The sequence below is a fragment of the Takifugu flavidus genome, chromosome 20 (genome assembly GCF_003711565.1).
Source record: "Takifugu flavidus isolate HTHZ2018 chromosome 20, ASM371156v2, whole genome shotgun sequence".
Lineage (NCBI taxonomy): Eukaryota > Metazoa > Chordata > Actinopteri > Tetraodontiformes > Tetraodontidae > Takifugu > Takifugu flavidus.
Genome location: NC_079539.1, coordinates 8,064,870 through 8,081,505, shown reverse-complemented (window position 1 = coordinate 8,081,505; position 16,636 = coordinate 8,064,870). Strand labels below are relative to the sequence as shown.

Below are 16,636 nucleotides of genomic sequence, written 5' to 3'. Positions count from 1 at the left end.
CCTCATCAATGATGTCACATTAGCCATCTGAAGCTTGACACAGGATTATTTCTCTCCAGTCTTCAGTTCAATTAGAGCCGAGTAAACAGTAGATAAGCGCGGTAATGACAGCGGCGTTGGGGGTGACGGAATAATGTCTTTTTCCCCTCTCTCTTCCGAGGCCATTACCATTATCAAGCCTCAGATTATTTTCTGGGATCCAGGATTGTATCTATTGAGCGGATGATGACCTACAGTCGTTTCAGTCGTACTCGGGAGTGGGAATTCAGGAATTCCCCACTTCCAAGTCGGGCGTTTCAACTGGAACGCCCCCAGAGGTCACGTTTCCCACTCCTAAACTGGTAGGATCCTCCTAACCTCTGGTTTGACTCTAAAAGCTCCTGTAAAAGTCTCTTAAATCACAAATTGAACTAGTCAGATCATTCATATACATAATATTGTTTCATACTTTTCTACTTTTCGTGTGGTATGTGTGAATTCTAGTGCAGGCTGTAATAACAAGGGCAAATAACAACTACATGCACGGAAATATCTTTTCTGAAATGCTTAAAATTCAGGGGGCACAGGTCATGTGGAGTGGTAGAGATTTAACAGCCAGACAAATGCAAGGCTGCATCTAGGTTTTCTGTGTTTAAACATTTCCTTTAGTCCTGTATCATTATTCTACACTGGATAATAAAAATGATGAGGCAGGATGGGGGTCCATATTCCAACGCTAAAAGCATCATTATTTCTCTTTTTTACCTCATATAAAAAGACTAAAATAAGCAGGAAAGGGAAATAAGCAAAAGCGTCACTGATCACAGACGGACAGCTACAGGATTTGTGTTGATATTCACCCTGCGTGAGGTGCTGCGACCCCCACCGAGGAGGCCCTCGGCACCGCGGCGACAGCCTGTCCAACGCTACGCTGCCCAATTAAACAACGTTCTGCCTGCCGTCAGCGGCGCCTCGGCACTGTTGACGGATCCACAAACTTGTTTGGTCTCGAGGGAGAAAACACAAGACCACCGTGAAATCTATTATTCATCGTGAAATGAACCGTTAGCGTCCAGTTCGTAAAACCTTCCCGGTCCTGGTTCCCATCTCCCCTGGAGGGGGCAGCAGCAGTCACATGAGCGGAATGTTCTGGGCTTCACGTTGCAGGAACTTGATTTTTCCGTTGTAATTAAGTGGAAAATTAGGGTCCTTTACATTAGAAGTAAACTAATCAAATTTATAGTATAATCAAATAACCTGAGTTCTATATTCTGCTGCATAAAAGTGCTTTAATGAGCCTTTTAACCACCTACCTCTGTCAACTTAATTGCTGCCTTCAAGAAAAATGCTCCTTCCCGTCTGTCGTTTGATCTTTAATAAAGCACATAAGGCAGTGTGTGCATTTTTTCATTAACATATAAATGCGAAGGTTCTGTTGTCAAGGATTACGGGGAATTCATTCTGCTGGCAGAGCCACTTTTTTCCGTCCGTCTTCAGTTGGTTTAAGCGGCAGGCGTGACGTGCCGCGCTGCTCCACAGGCCGGTGGATCTCTGGCTGCGTCACATGTCACAGAACAGCTTTTTCCACCATGTAAATTGCACATTTTTAAATGTTGTTGCCAGAGTTTGTGTGCGGAAATGTAAGAACCGGCCTGCGGAGTGTTTGTTCCGGCAGCGGTAAGTCACCTAGATCAGTGCAAGGACCTCCGAAGGAGGAAATATTGCCTGGATTATTTTTTCCATGAGCGGTCGTGATTCAATCTTTTCGGGGCACCGTGCAGAATGTGCAGCTCACGTTCCATTGTGTGTGTGTGTGTGTGTGTGTGTGTGTGTGTGTGTGTGTGTGTGTGACATGGAAAGGGCTTTTTAATAGTTACATCTGTTTTAAATGGGTTTAATTTCACCAGGCTGTGGCTGAAACATTAGGGGTTTTTTTGCCACAAAAGCTAAAAGCACCATGTGGAAGGCAGAAGCGTGGTGAATTAAAGTGATTTCAGTTTTATTAAAATAAAATAAAATTCTTAAAGTTCTTCTACTGAAGGAAGTGGCCACATTTAAATGTTTTATAGCTGCGGGAAAAGGGATGAAGTCTCTTTCTGTTCACGCCTTCACAGCAATGGCATCTTCTTCCATATTTTATTCCATATCTGATATTTTTATGCTTCCTGCATGCTCATTTTGTCAGCAGTGATGTGCGAGTATGTGAAAACGTGGCCAAAATGTTCTGGAATTGCCTAAAATTAACCTGACTGGGGAAATAAAGCAGGAGAACCAGGAGCTGCGACTGTCCACCATCCGGAGCTTCGCCTGCTTTCTTTCTGATTTTCATCACTCCGCTTTACGTTGTCTCGTTGCCGATTCACCGGCCGCACCACTGAGCCGCTGTAATCGGGCTGAATATGGAAATTGACGGGCATCCTTTGTTTGGTTATCTGAGGAGGAAAAGCTGAGTGTGTAAGAGCCATAATCCAGGGGGAGAAGATTATTAAATCCGGTTCAATTGGGTTAAAGGACAGACGGATAAATTGTGACTGTTTGGAGACTATTTTCCCTCAGAGATGGACCCTGTGTTAATTCCAGCCCGCTGCTGCTTTATTCAAAGATCGCAGGGCAGAAATGAAGGCTAGCCTGGAAAAAGAACATTGTGCCAGCTCACCTGACATTAATAAAGTTGTATTCAGGGCTGATTTCCAATTACACTGTTGGTACAGGTCTATTGTGTGTGGATTCTGCTTGTCATTGCCCACGATCGGTGTGCTCTGCTCTTTCCTCGGGGCCATTTGGAGACTGCAGTCACCTCTCTGCTCTCCTGCAATGATGGCATTATGTGGTGATTAGTCAAACAGAGAAGCTACACGGGTTCTGACCTCTCTGCCCTCTCTCGTCGCGGTTCTTGTCGTCTAATCCCAACAATCTGCCTCCACCTCCAGGGAGTAGAGCAGAAATGAACTTCCATCCATCCTTTGAACTGGCCGCTCAATGCTTCCTTTTTTAAACGAGGCCGCCTTAATTGAAACATCGACAGACACGAGGGGACTTTGGATTTTGACGCGAGGCATCGTGGCCCTCTGCTTGCAGCTGTGTTGATCTTCTGTTTATCCTGCAGTAAAGCAGCATGTTTGACTTGGAAAGTCTCAGGGATTTACAGCTTTAGAGTGCAGAAAATGAAAGTGGTGCATGAAACAGCTCCTTGGCGTCTGAGGTGCATCCCCTACTGTAACCTAGCCCCAGTTTAAGAGCAAAATAAGATGTCAAGCTATTCAATCTGGAGCTTTATTCATTTTTCCTAATATTTCAAAAGACTCTGGGCCACAGCTGATCGTGTGACTGTCTGAGATGTGGCCTGTGATTGGCTGGGAGAAATCAGGTTTCTGCCACCTTACGGCTCGGAGGGGGAGCTTTACACATGTGGAAGATACCAGATATGATGGCTTGCTCTGATACACAGCAGTTGTGATTTCAGACACGAACTGAGTCGGAGTACTATGAAACCAAATACTCTGGTTTGATGTGGGTCAGCAGGGCTTGGTGTTCCTGAGACCTCTTCAGCACACAGCTTGTGCAAATACAGCCGTGTTGCATTGCAAATATTCCCGAGACAAGAGGGCATTTCCTCAAACGTCATCCCTGCATTATTTAGAATGACTTGAATAACCCGGGCACCGTCCAGACTCGGTCAACTCCCTTCAATTATTTAAGTCTGACTTTGTGGTGGGGCTCAGTGGGTTGGCATATCAACAAATCCTCCACCGTTAAGTGGATTTGTTACAGAGTTACAGCTCTTATAATTCCATAAAATCTCCGGAGCAGACAATTTTCAAGCGCCAATTATGGCAAGACTTTTTTTTTTTTGCCCTCTTAGTGTCCGGACCCCCTACTTTGCTTAGCAGTGGTTATCCGGCTTCCCGCTGACACGTGTCAGCATCTAATCAACCACGCTGTTGCCCTCTGTCACTTGACCTTTACGCATGAAGCTACATAACGCCTCACGGCAGTAGCGCCCGCCACGGAGCCAGCGAGTGGGTTTACCGAGAAACACCAGTGGGCATGAAAGATCGCTGTTCGCTGCTAATAGGAATAAAAACCACTCCACAATGCCCCCACAAAAGGTCACGCATCTCTTGCCTTCACAATGCTGCAAATATATGAATCACACACAAAAATGCTTCTTTTGGACAACATCTAAGCTATCTAAGCCGCTCACGCTGCGTTATGGAGAACGTGGGCCGATTCGAGGCAAAGAGGACTGTCCGTGGTCCATCTGCTGAGCTGGCACCAGGAGCAGCCATGGATGTACAAATCACGCTCGAAAAAGCAGCAGTAGCACCGCTGAGCACGAAGGCTGCTCCGCGAGCAAAAACGCTGCCGCCCGCGGCTGAAGTCGGTGTGTTGCTACGCGTCGAGCGAACAAAGGAGAAGAGCTCACCTCCTTTCTCAAAACTGTGCTTCAGCTCGTTGTCCTTGCACATGTCCATATGTCCAACATTAACCCCGTAGTCCTCGTGGAGCTTCCCGTCGTTCAGCTTGTTATGCAGCTGGTTGGGGGTGGAGTTGAGCGAGTGCCCGCCGTGCTCATCCTCGTCGCAGTCGTAATCGTCCAGAATGGGGGTCTCGCGGATGGGCATCCCGATGACGGAGCTGCCGTGCTGGTGCGTGCCGCGGGGGCCGCGGTAGCTGTCGCGGCCCTGCGGCCCCAGCAGGACGGAGGGGATGTAGTGGATCTCGTGGGTGGCCTCCGTGCTGGCGCTCTTCTGGGGGATGCGGCGGCGCTTACACCATCGGTGGCGGGTGTACAAGACGAGGGTGAAGAGAAGGATCAGGAGGAGGAGCGCGATGAGGCCTCCCTGGAGGAAGCAGCGAGAGAAACAGCAACATTAGAAACCGAGGAGGTACTCAAGGCCATCGATTGTGCTCTGACCGGAGCGTTAATACTTTGCAAGAGTACAAAGCAGATAAAAGAAAAAGCAGCTGAGCTGCAGAACCATTCATGCCACGGTAAAAGCTATTTTGCCCAGTTATTATAAGTTGAACACCAATTATTAGAATTTGCGATTTCAACAGAAGTGGGTTGGTAATAAGCACTTGAGCAGAAAATACCACGGAAAAATATTCTCTATAGCTTGGCTGCATGTATAAGAAGGAAAAGTGTGTTTTACCAAACCAATAAAATGATAGCAGCTCACAGCTCGGGTGATTTTGTACAAGCACAGCCATTAAAGGAGCTTCCTAACCCATCTAGAAGGCGCGTGTCTCTGGAGAGCCATTTAAACATTAAAACCCACTACAATACATCGAATCTTAGGTGGCTTTTTCATCCATTTTTAGTGTTTACGGTCCCACTTTTATGGTCAAATGACAACATTGCAGCACAAATACCCAACTAGACCATTATGTCAAAGCCAGAATTCATAGCTTGACAAGCCAGACAATAAATGGTCCAAACTTGAACTTTTCTAGAGAAAAGGAGAGCAGGTGAGGTTCCCAATAACAGGCCGAGACGAGCTAAAACTGCAGCAAAGCACAGTGGAGACTTCAAGGCTCGTGGTCAGCACTTTGTTGGCATCACAGCGGACGTTTTTTTTATGGACAGACAGCATCCGACACAAAATGTAAAAAAGAAAAAAGAAAAGAGAGACAGTTCTCAAGTCCCGATAAAATTCTTTCATCTACCTAACCGAGCATTTGTCAACAACGATGCCAAGATACATGATTGTTGTGCTTCTCTCATCTCCTCTGGGAGCCCACAGAAAAAACACATTCGCAGTGGCGTGTTTGGTCTGCTATCTGTAGCGTCTCTCTCTCTCTCTCTCTCACACACACACACACACACCCACAACACACGCACACACACACACACACACACACACTGGCAGCCCTCAGGTTATTAGTCTACATTCCGCCTCCTGGAAATTCACCTACAAGCGTGATATTTCTCCTGATCCGAGCTGATCCGATATCTCAGCATCTCAGGAACCCAACGACAAACGGCAGCGTGCACTGCGGCCGGATGATAAAGGGAATGTATGCGTGGACAGAATGTACTTTGATTTCCTCACTCTGACACCGAGTCGGTCGCGTGTTTGATCTGGTGAGAATGCAATAAAAATAAACCTCGGCGGCGTCTTCCGCCTCACGCCGCCGCAGCACTTCTGAGAGCACGATATTGACAGGACGGCACGTTTATACGAACTTCAGCGCCGCGGCGTCGCGGAGATCGGGCCCGCGTGCAGACGGACGTGGACGCCCGCGCACAGGCCCAAACTCAATCACCGCCGAATAATAAATGGAATCCACGCGGGGGTCATTCATCACAACATTTAAAATTCCATCTTCACCAGGAAAAACAAACCCTTTTGAAATTACAGCTCGTGCGCTGCTGGGTGTCCATAAATCAAAGCACGCTGAGAAGAGAGGCGGCACAGAGAGGACTGCCGTGGACACACTCCTTCATTAATCTCCAATAGGATGTCAGGTTTGCAGAGGCGCAGTCCGCCAAACTCCCCTTCGCTTGCACTTCCACATTAATTCCTGCTGAGGAATAACAACAACACACGAAGGCCGATGCTTCATCGCAGCAGCCGCGATAATGGAGCGACGCGCTGGCGCTCAGTAGCCCCTCGCTGAAAAATGCCAATGCGAACCTGCCATGAAAAGTCCCGCTTTAAAATAATCTTCCTCTTGGCAGCCCAAAGCAGAACGCTTTCCATCGCTCCGTGACGCCTTTATCTCGACGCGGGCGCAACACATCATTCGATTGTCACGGGCGACCGCTCGGGCCGAGCCTTTGGCGTCGGGCGCGGTCGTCTCGGAGCCGGATCGTGCCACGAATTTAAAGGTGTCTGCGCTGTCTTGCAGCTTTTTTGGGATAAACAGCCTGCATCAAAAGGACGGACGCTTCGAAACGTTCCTTCTTTACTCTCAGTGACTTGAACCAGGAGCCTGCGTTTGCAGATGATGCTCCTTTATTCACTTAAAGAACAGTGTGTGTTTACAATCCTGCCTGGAACAGTGTGCAAGTCTTCCAGAGGCCAAACGCTGGAGCTATTGTCCTCCACGCGGTGCTTTGTCTTCTCTGAACTATTTGCCACATCAGTGCTCTTCACATCATCTCCAATTCCTCTCCCAGCATAATCACAAACTCTTTTCCACTGCTGTCCCTGCTGTTACTGATAGCTTTGTCTCTCCGTCTCCTCAGCGTGTGAGCGCGTCTGCCTTCCACTCTTCAGGACAACAGCCGTATAAATTCACAGTGGCAGACAGAGCCGAGAGGGAAAATGGGGTCTTGTGTTCATCTTTGGACCCTACAAATCCCGCCTGCCTCAGCCCTAAGTGATTTCACACAGACAGAATTGACTTGAAGCCTATTTTAGTATAGAATTGCCTTTTGTGCGTGATTGTTTTCCCCCTTTTTCCCGTCTGTATCACGCCGCATGAGCTTATTTCTTCCGGCACTTTGTACAATTTGCCTGGCTTGGGTTTCTCCTTAGGGCATGTAGGCATCGGGGCGGCCGCACAATGAGCTACAGCCATATTTACAAGCTACCCACGGTTGAAAGTGTGCCTAAATCAAATTTCAGTTTGCCCCGTCAGAAGCGTTTCGGCTTTGGGCCAAATGAAAGTGAAAGCAGAAGCAGCTAATGCAGCATAAATGAGTCAATACGTCACATCTGTGCCAAAAACATCGCTGTGAAACACGTGCAAACATCAAAGCGGAGGTCACGCTAAAAGAGCCTGGTCCGCAAGAGTGCAGCCCCAGCTGCTTTCTGCTCAGTTAGATTGGATACCAGTTAGTTATGCTGGCAAATATTGGATAAACAACAGACTCTTGAGATATTGAGTTTTGTTCAGCGTTGTTTCAGGAGATTGTGGGAAACCTTACCGATGTACTTGGGCTGGATTGTGCTAGCTGCTATGGCTACGTTTCCTGGATGATAAAGCTGAACGTGCCAGACTGGAGAGCATTTTCAAATTAAACTTCAGTTTCCTTTGGCAAAACTAGATATGTTAAAGATAGAATATGTTCTGACGGTCCGTCTTGGTTTAAGCAACGGAAAGAAAATAGACCCCGAGAGGCTGAGGCAAAACCTCATTAGAGTCGATCATTAGGCCTGATTAAAGCGAATAAAAACAAAAGATCTTTACTGGCTGATTAATCGTAGCCTATCGCAAATGTGTTAATGAAGGAAGTGGTACCATCCAAGGTTGAAGCTTTAGTACACATTAAATAAGCTATCTGATGCTGAAGGAACTCAGTTGTCATAGGAAAAATCAGTCGAGGGTACGATGCATTTTGTCATTTTCAAATGCAATTTCCTGCTTAGTATTAAAACATTATATTGGTTGCCGGGTTCTCGGAAAGTTGATTTTTCCTCTTTTATCGTAAAGTTTGTGGGAGGGGAGCGTTATCTGTGGTTATATGCAGTTTATCTGAAGTCAGCAGGATAAATGATCGATGTTAGCTTTGCAAATATGTAGGAGCACTGCGACAGAATGAAGGCGACATATACCATAGCATAGATTTTCATTTAGCCTTTAATAATGACTTTTTCCTTTCTACCTTTCAACAGGAATGACAGGAAGTGGAGAGGTTTGAAAGAAGTTGAATGATGAGCGGCGATAAGTCACAATTATACTTGTCCGCTCTTTGTGTTGGTGCTAACGAGTCCCCTCGGATCGTAAAGATGAAGGGAAGCTGCACAATATTGTTTACTTCCAAACCTGCTCGCCTCCCTTATTGTCCCAATCAGCTTCTTGTGCTCAGAATCAACAGGACGCTGGGCCAACATAACCAACACATGCTCCGCGGTTTAGCCACCATCTGTGCACAGGAGAGGCCGCAGCTCGCTCAGTCCAAATAACCATCCTGCTCCAAGGAAGGACGGCACTGCCGGGCGTTAGGCACGCTCCTAATGTCACTGGTGGGGGGGGGCATGTTCAGCACAGCAGCTTCCAGCACTGAAGATGGGGCTTCAGCCTGGTTCGGACTAAATGACAGCATTCCTGGATGTATCGAATCCGCATATGTTCCTGTAATTCAGCTCTAGCACTGCAATGTTGACACGTAGAAGATGGTTAAGTTAGTAGTTTAGGTTCACAACTAACCAAGTCCTATCCGGTGTGTTGTATATCATCCAAAATGGGGCCCAGTGAGTGTCAGACAAAGCGCTCATCTCTCTCCTCTGTTACCATCTTTTACTCGTCAGCCTCCCCCTCCTCCGGCTTACTCTCATATCCGTTTCTCCTCTCACTCTCTCCCAGCGGGAAGTTTAAGTGGCATGTGCTTTAGCATCTGCTCTATCCTCTCCGTCCAGCACGGAACTTGGCTCCCTGGTCGGTCTTTTCACTTGGCTAACTCACCTCAGTTGAAACCAGCCTCCTGAAATTCCGCAGGGAGGCAGAAAAGGAAGAAAAAGATCAAAATATGCCTTTCAAAATGGTAGAAGGGAACGCTCTGCTTCAGCAGCCTAGGCTTACATTTTGGTTCTTTTAAGAAGAAAAGTGTGTTGAAGGCGCACTTGTCCCTTTTTGGGGGCAGCGTTTGGTTGACGCTTCTAATCCAATTTCACCCGCACTTCACGGCAGGTGACATCACTCCACCGATGATGGAAATCAGCAGAGAGAGCCCAAACCTAATCACAATATCTGATTACACTGTGATTGAAGACTGGGAGGAATCTCCGGCGGCCTAATGAGAATGCGTCCTGACCTTTCCGGTCCCGCCCCTCTTCACTGTGAGAGCTAATACACGTTTCCATCTCCCACTCCTCCATCGGCTTGAGTCCCATCCCTTCATTACCCCCCGTTCCTTCAGCCTTTGGCAGGCCGCAATTCTTCATTACAGGGAAATGAGGGTGGACAGCGCTGTCTTGAGCTTTGCTCTTTCGAAATGGAACAGAGAATTAGGCTTGATTGGCGACCTAATGCCCCCCCCCGCATAGATTCAACCTGAGATAAACACCCACCACTTTCTTCTCTGAGAAGAAATATCAGGATCTCCACATTAAGACTTCTTCTCCTTAAAGGAACCTGCAAAGTTCTGATCAAAGAACCGTTGTGTGTTGATGGGAATCATCATTTGGACAAGATTTGGATTCCACCCTACAAAAAATTAAAAGGCATAAAATTTTGCCAACTTTTCATCATGACCATTTTACTTCCAAATAAATCAGCAATCAACAGCAACAAAATAAAATCCCCATCAACGGATATCCCTTTCAAAAAGTTGCATGAAAAATAACAAATAAATACTTCAAGCATGCAACAATTAAACACTTTTGAGCAAAATTGAAAATGGAACCAATTTATTTTGTGTGATGCAGCGACGGCGACAAAAGTGGAAATCGATCATCGCTAAAATGGGACTTTGGGTTAAATGTAACACGCTGAAGCATTCCGAGCGTGTTTTCAAGAATAACAAACAAACATTCATCTTTTCTGTCCCTTCGGTAAAGGACAGACGCGTCCTGAAAAGAAGGGCCTTCTAACAATCTCCTGGCTTTGTTTTGTATTTTTCCCACCATTGTAACAGACCTTAATTGCCAGCATAATGACATCCCATGATGCTTGCGGTTTGCATGGAAACCAGCTGTAATTGCCCGATGACCATGCATCAGTGCATGCTCATTACTGTGGTAAATTAGCACTGCGGGAAGAGAAGAAAAGAGGACGCCACCCGCTCGTCCTTGCGGCAGGACGTCACGCCAAAGTCGCTTGATTAAGAAATAACAGTTTTTTTCACGGCGAGGCGGCGTGGGCTAGCTGCTAGCGCACGCGCGCCCTGCTGACGGTTCAGGAGACGGGGTGCGATTGGAAAGGCAACGCCAATAATTGTTAGCGTATCACAGGGGGGCAATACATCCCTGCAACAGCTGCTGATAACAGGGCAATAAGAGGAGCTGGACAGTAAGGCCCTGGGGTGGGTCTGATGCAGAGGCGGGGGAGGCGAGGGGGGGGGGGGGGGCAGTGATGGATTGTTTGCCTTTGTAAAGATACAGGTATTGTGCTGAGGAAAATGGCGCCGAACGAGCATTTGGTTTTCTGCGGCAGCCACATTTGAGACCTACATTACAAAAGAGACGAAGAAACATATAAAATAGGAAGTGAACGGAAGTGCGGACGTATTCCTGAAAGCTTCTGGGTGGAGCTCTTCCCTACAAGTACGCGTGAGCTGCTGTGCCCCCCCCCACCCACCTGTTTGGGCTTGAAGTGACATTTTTATTTGTATCTGCAGCTACAACAGCAGCTCCTGAGAGCCGGGCGGAGGCAGCTTAAGGCAAAGGTAGCCTTTGTCCATTTCTGCCAGATGCAATCAAAACCTCACTCCTCTACCCCCCCCCACAGCAACATCTCGTCACTTCGCCTTTTGGCATTTTCTGTTACTGAGTCTTGGTGGCTTATGGGTAATATTTCTGCTGGCTTCGGAAATCAGCTGAAGGGAGGAGCTACCAAATTGCGGCGCCCTGATAATAATAGATAACTGCCCAAAATAGCGGAGATGTTCCCAGATGATGCGAGAGTCGTTAGCTGCTGCTAGCAACACAGCTTTCTGCAACCATTAGCACAGAGGGGAGACAAGATGAGCAGTTCAAGTGTACGTTAATGCCAATTTTCCCTGAGAATTTAATCATTATACTTCCAAAGGTCATTAAAAGTACTGGGCCAGTGGAATCGATCAATACTGAGATGTGGAAGGAGATGAGAAGAAGAGATTGGGGTTAGCAGAGTTTGTTACTTTTATCTGAGTTCAGAGGGGTCAATAAGATATCCAGCAGGGTAGTACTAATGTGTAACGGCGGTAAAGTTGTGAGATTACACATGAAAAGCAGCTCATCTATATTCATCCACGTGCGAGCGTCTGTGTCTGCCTCTTTCAACAGTTAAAGATTTGCACGGCTTCCATTGCAGTTCTGCACCCGACAGGGAACAGATTGGTATAAAAGCTGTGAAACGCGTTCAAACGCTTCAATAATAGCAGTTAAGCTGAGACCACACACATACACGACTTTCCTGGAACATAATCAACAATAGGAATAAACGCCATGCAAACCGACACTGCGACAATTTAATCCCTCCTGGAAATGCTAACGCTTTCGGCGCAGCTAATTCCATGAATATGACACTTTTTAAAAATTTTCATTTAGATTTACCTTCATTTCCACCTGCTTTTGCTGACCAAGAGCTTGATGTGCTCGACGTGTGATGGGTTTAGGGGACCTGGGATTTCTTTTGATGCCAAATTCGACAGCTACAGCAGGTAAAAATGTAATTAATTCACTTTTTTGTATCATTCAGACCCAGAAGAATCCCGGTGAAAAGGAGGGAGTGATTCTAAAAATGTTTTAGTGAAATATAAAATGGTTCCTGGTTCAGATGCCACCTCTGGTAAGGTGGCATTTATATGCAGACCTCTTCATTTTCTTAATTACCTAATTTATTTATTTATTCAACCATTGGAATTGGCATTTTTCAGGACAATAGCCAGTGCGTTTTCCAGGGAGACTTTTATATTGTTTCATTTCCCTGAATAATGCATCGTTCAGCCCACGCAGGACTAAAGTTATTTCAGGGACAGGAAGTGGGGTTTTTAGTGAATATACACATAACTCTCAGTTCGCCAAAAACAACCAGAATCACTGATGGGGGGCTGAGATCTTTCCTGGAATTGCGCTGCCATCGCATATGCAGTCAGAAACACAGTTCAGGTTGATAATTTGCTCTTGTTTAGCCTTTATTTACCCTAAACTGTGGCTATCCATCAGTAAGAGTTGCTGAGGCAACAGAGGAGCAGCGCTCCTCCACCAGGGGAGATGAAGGGTCCAGCTCTGTCACCTGGCAGACAATTACATAACCTGCACATACAGCAATAACCTTTAACACAGGCGTGTATTTACACATGCCATCAGAACCTTCCACATGCCCTTACACACATTGCTAATTAGCTCATTTGCCTTTTGAACCACAGTAAGAAAATTTTAAAGTTTGAACTGAAAATAGAAAAAAAACACATTTCTGGCCTTAACACATCACCATGGCGACATGAGTTGTCACAAGAATATCTCTCACATTTTTGCACTGCAGCTGTTACAGTCTCATAAAACTCCACACAAACCGACAGGAAGTTCCAATTCTTGACTGATGTTTCTTTAGATTCTCTTCTCCTCTGTCAGGTTACGTGACTGAGGATATAACCCCCCCCCCCCCTTACACACACACACACACACACAAAAACCCCAAACTGGAGAATTCTGATGCCGTCCCAGAAATTTGCAAACATTCCCAGCCGCCGCTGATCTCCGAGAGCATCTCGGCAGCTCGCTCTGTTTGTTCGAGGGCCGCTGCTAGCTCCCCCACCATCTCAGAGGTGGATCGACTTTAACCCCCATTATGCTTCTGTGACATTTATACAGAGATGCAAACGCTCTGCTCATGTCGGGCCTCCCGACATGTCACTTGACGCCAGAGCCGTTTTTGAAAGCAGACCTCGATCCAGCATCACAGCGAGGTGGCGTTAAATCACCATTGTTTTAGTCCAGAGAAGAAGCAAAGGCAGTGGGAAGGACAGTGTCTCTCCGTTTCTGTCTTTCTTTCTCCAACCCACGCTCTCCTTCAGGCTCCGTGGTTTTATCTGAAACACTGACATTTATTTCTTACAAAACGCAGAGATGGTACCTTCGGCTAACGGTACCGGAACGATATTAAGGGTTTGTGAACTGAAACATGTCGAAAATAAAATTGTGTGTAAAAGCTGACCGTGCCCAGACTTCCTATATTAATCGGGACCGCGCTGCGTGAATCATCATCAGGAGAGATGGAGGAAAGATGGGATTATGTTATGGTGACGTTGCCGTCGTTTGTTAGCGATGGCGCGTTTCTAGCGAACCCACGAGGCTTCAGCGCCGTCCGTGCATCGCAGCGAAGCCCACAGAGACGGACTGGGCGAGGAACAAAGCAGCCATGTTTGACGTATTTGGAAGAGGATGAATCTCTGGATATCAGGCAAGATGATGACACATCTGGATTTGAAAAAAGAAATATTACGCCGTTCGTTTGTATAAAAATGATGAGCGCGTACACTATTCCCAAGTGTTCCTGAGATACTGCGTTCAGAAGAATGGGACAGATGGATGGACACACGGAAAGAATAATGCAAATGAGCCGAGAAACGCTTTGTGCATGTAAACCGCAGCTGGTGACAAATCAGTGTGCAGAGAGTTATCGCCAAAGGACGTGCAAATACCCGACGCAGGACCACCTCGCAAAGAACACAAAGAACGATTCAATGACGGGATGTGCAAATCGTTCCGTGTGGTTTTCCGCCGCTCCGCTCATGTAGCAAACCAGCGAGTCCTTGAAGAGGCGGTGCAGTACTTCACCGCGTGTCTATGGCGCCGCTAAAACCTGGGAGCGGAGCAGACAACGAAGGAGAACGTGTGGGAAGCGCGCCAGAGTGCCTCCATGAAGAAGTGCTTGTGTGGTTCTCGAGTTTGAGGCCGAGCCAGGCACAATGAGAACACCTCGTCCTTCTGCGCGGCGCCACTCACTGCAGAAGATTATATTGAACAGTTGTCTGCAAGACGGCTCATGTCCTCCTTATGGACTAATTAAATCAAATTACCCTTTTAACACTTGCCCCAAGTGTCCCGTTGGCCTCAAATCTGCGCCTGGAGGAAGAGGAAAATGTCTGTGTCGTGCATTAGAAGCATTAAAGCATACAGACTTACGATAATCTCTCATTTATTACAGAAGAAAAGTCCATTACAATCAGAATTTCCCATGGAAACAGTGTTTATTTGCAGCACGAGAGTCTAATTATTGCCTGATTTAATGGCCACGAAGGAGCAACTAGGCCTCCAACTTCCACCAGCAGCACCAGAGCCGGTAGCCAACCGGTCCACGTGACGCTTGGGCCTCCTCTGGGAGCGCAGTGCCGCCTTTCTGGGCATCCTGGGAGGGAGAGGACGCCTCCCTCCGTGGAGAGTCGACAGTGGGTCTATTTCTGACTGAAGATACATCAAACTACACTGAACAGATTGAACAGGAAGCAGAAATCTTCTACCAAAGCTGGTAATAAGGAGACCCAGTGGCTACTGTGTCCCCTATTTGTCTTTTTTTCCATCTGCTATATCCCCTTGGGGGTCAAAGGGAGGGTACCTTGCTCAAGGGTACATTAGCTGTGTTCTAACGGTGTCCTGGCAGCTCAGCCTACTACCAGGACACCTTCCAGGTTTTGTCCGTACTTGAACCAAGACCCCTCTTCTTCTCAGTCCAGTCCCCTACAGACCGCGCCACCACACTCCTCTCATTCCTTTATCTAAAATGATAGGAGCCCCCTCTTCTCCTGACTCTTTGTTCCAGCCGCCAAGTACATTCTGATGGCCCATCCACGCACGCAAGCTCAGATAATTTCATACAGAAGGACACTCAGTTGTTCAAAGTGACCCCTGAAGTCCCCTAACAACTGTCAAGAGCTCTGCCCAAAATAGAGACACGAGAGTCTCCCTCTGTCCCAGAAGAAGGGTGGGTCAGCCCAGTGTAACTGCGCGCCTCAGAGAGGGGTGGATGACGAGCGCCTCCCTGAAACGGGCCCTTCAGAACAAGCTGAAGTACGTCTCCTTCAGTGTCCCGAATCACATCAGTAGTTTGGTGGTGAAGCTGCACAAATTCTGCAAAGAAAAGTCTGTAGAATCCCAATCTGCTCCGCCTGCTGCCTCCTATCTGAAGTCCACCCAGACGGGCTGGGCCGGACGAAGGGGGTTATCTGGGGAATTACCATGAGTCGACTTTCAAAGGACCTCGGTTGCCAGAACAGCCGGAATACAGCAGAGAACCCGTTAAAGCTAATAAATAAGCAGCTCAGATGTTACGGAAGGAAAGAGATTCAACAAGAGAGGTGGCGGAGGAGGGCTGGGCACAGCAGGGGTCTGCGAGGAGGGCCCCCCCACAGCATCCATGGGTCAGCCTACAGCTGGAGCACCTTGATATTGTTGTCAAGGATTTATGCCTCAACAACAGAGTCAACTCGAGACCGGCGCCTTGGCGAACAACAGCTGTCAGACAGGCTAAGCTAACTGTGACAGCTACGCCACAGAGAGCATCCTGACTAAATGCCAGAACGGCCACATGTCCCGGTCCCAGACAAGCAAACCCCCCCCCCCCTCAAAAAACAGCTTCAGCGATGACGAAGGTGAGCGCCGCTACACCACTTAGTCTGTTGGAAGCTAAGAAGAAAACGAACAAATTCAGAAATTCAGTGATCAATTCAAAGTGGCTCCTTGCAAATTAAATCTCGCTTTCATTTCACAAATTCGTGCTCAGCAGACGCTGGCGCCGCCTTTTATGGTCAACCTGCCGAAACGTGTCGGAACGTCTCTTCTTTGGCGTCGCAGACGGCTCGTTGAGAGCGTTCCCGACATCAGAGACTTAAACAGATGCCCGATGCAGGAAGACAGCACGTTCCTCTGGTCTGGAACATCCTGGAACGCGATCATTTGGGTCCCATAATGGGAATCCCTGCAAAAGTTTCCGTCGGGCGACCTCCGTAAGTGAGCGACTTCCTGGAGAAAGAAACGTGGGTGGGGAGTTGGTGTTTGACTTAAAATATGCTGAAGCATGAACAATGTGTGCTTGGGGGCGACGGTGGAGGAGTGCTGCTTGACTC

The 16,636-nt window shown here is 47.4% G+C and overlaps 1 protein-coding gene across 2 annotated transcripts in view; it reads right to left on the bottom strand.

The window, feature by feature from the left end:
* LOC130517755 (astrotactin-2-like) overlaps positions 1 to 16,636 on the bottom strand; it is a 145,873-nt gene that overhangs the window by 101,713 nt on the left and 27,524 nt on the right. For both annotated transcript variants that reach the window (XM_057019845.1, XM_057019844.1), the window contains exon 3: positions 4,406 to 4,823. In XM_057019845.1, coding sequence (XP_056875825.1) covers positions 4,406 to 4,823 — 418 coding nt within the window. The remainder of the gene's footprint in view (positions 1 to 4,405; positions 4,824 to 16,636) is intronic.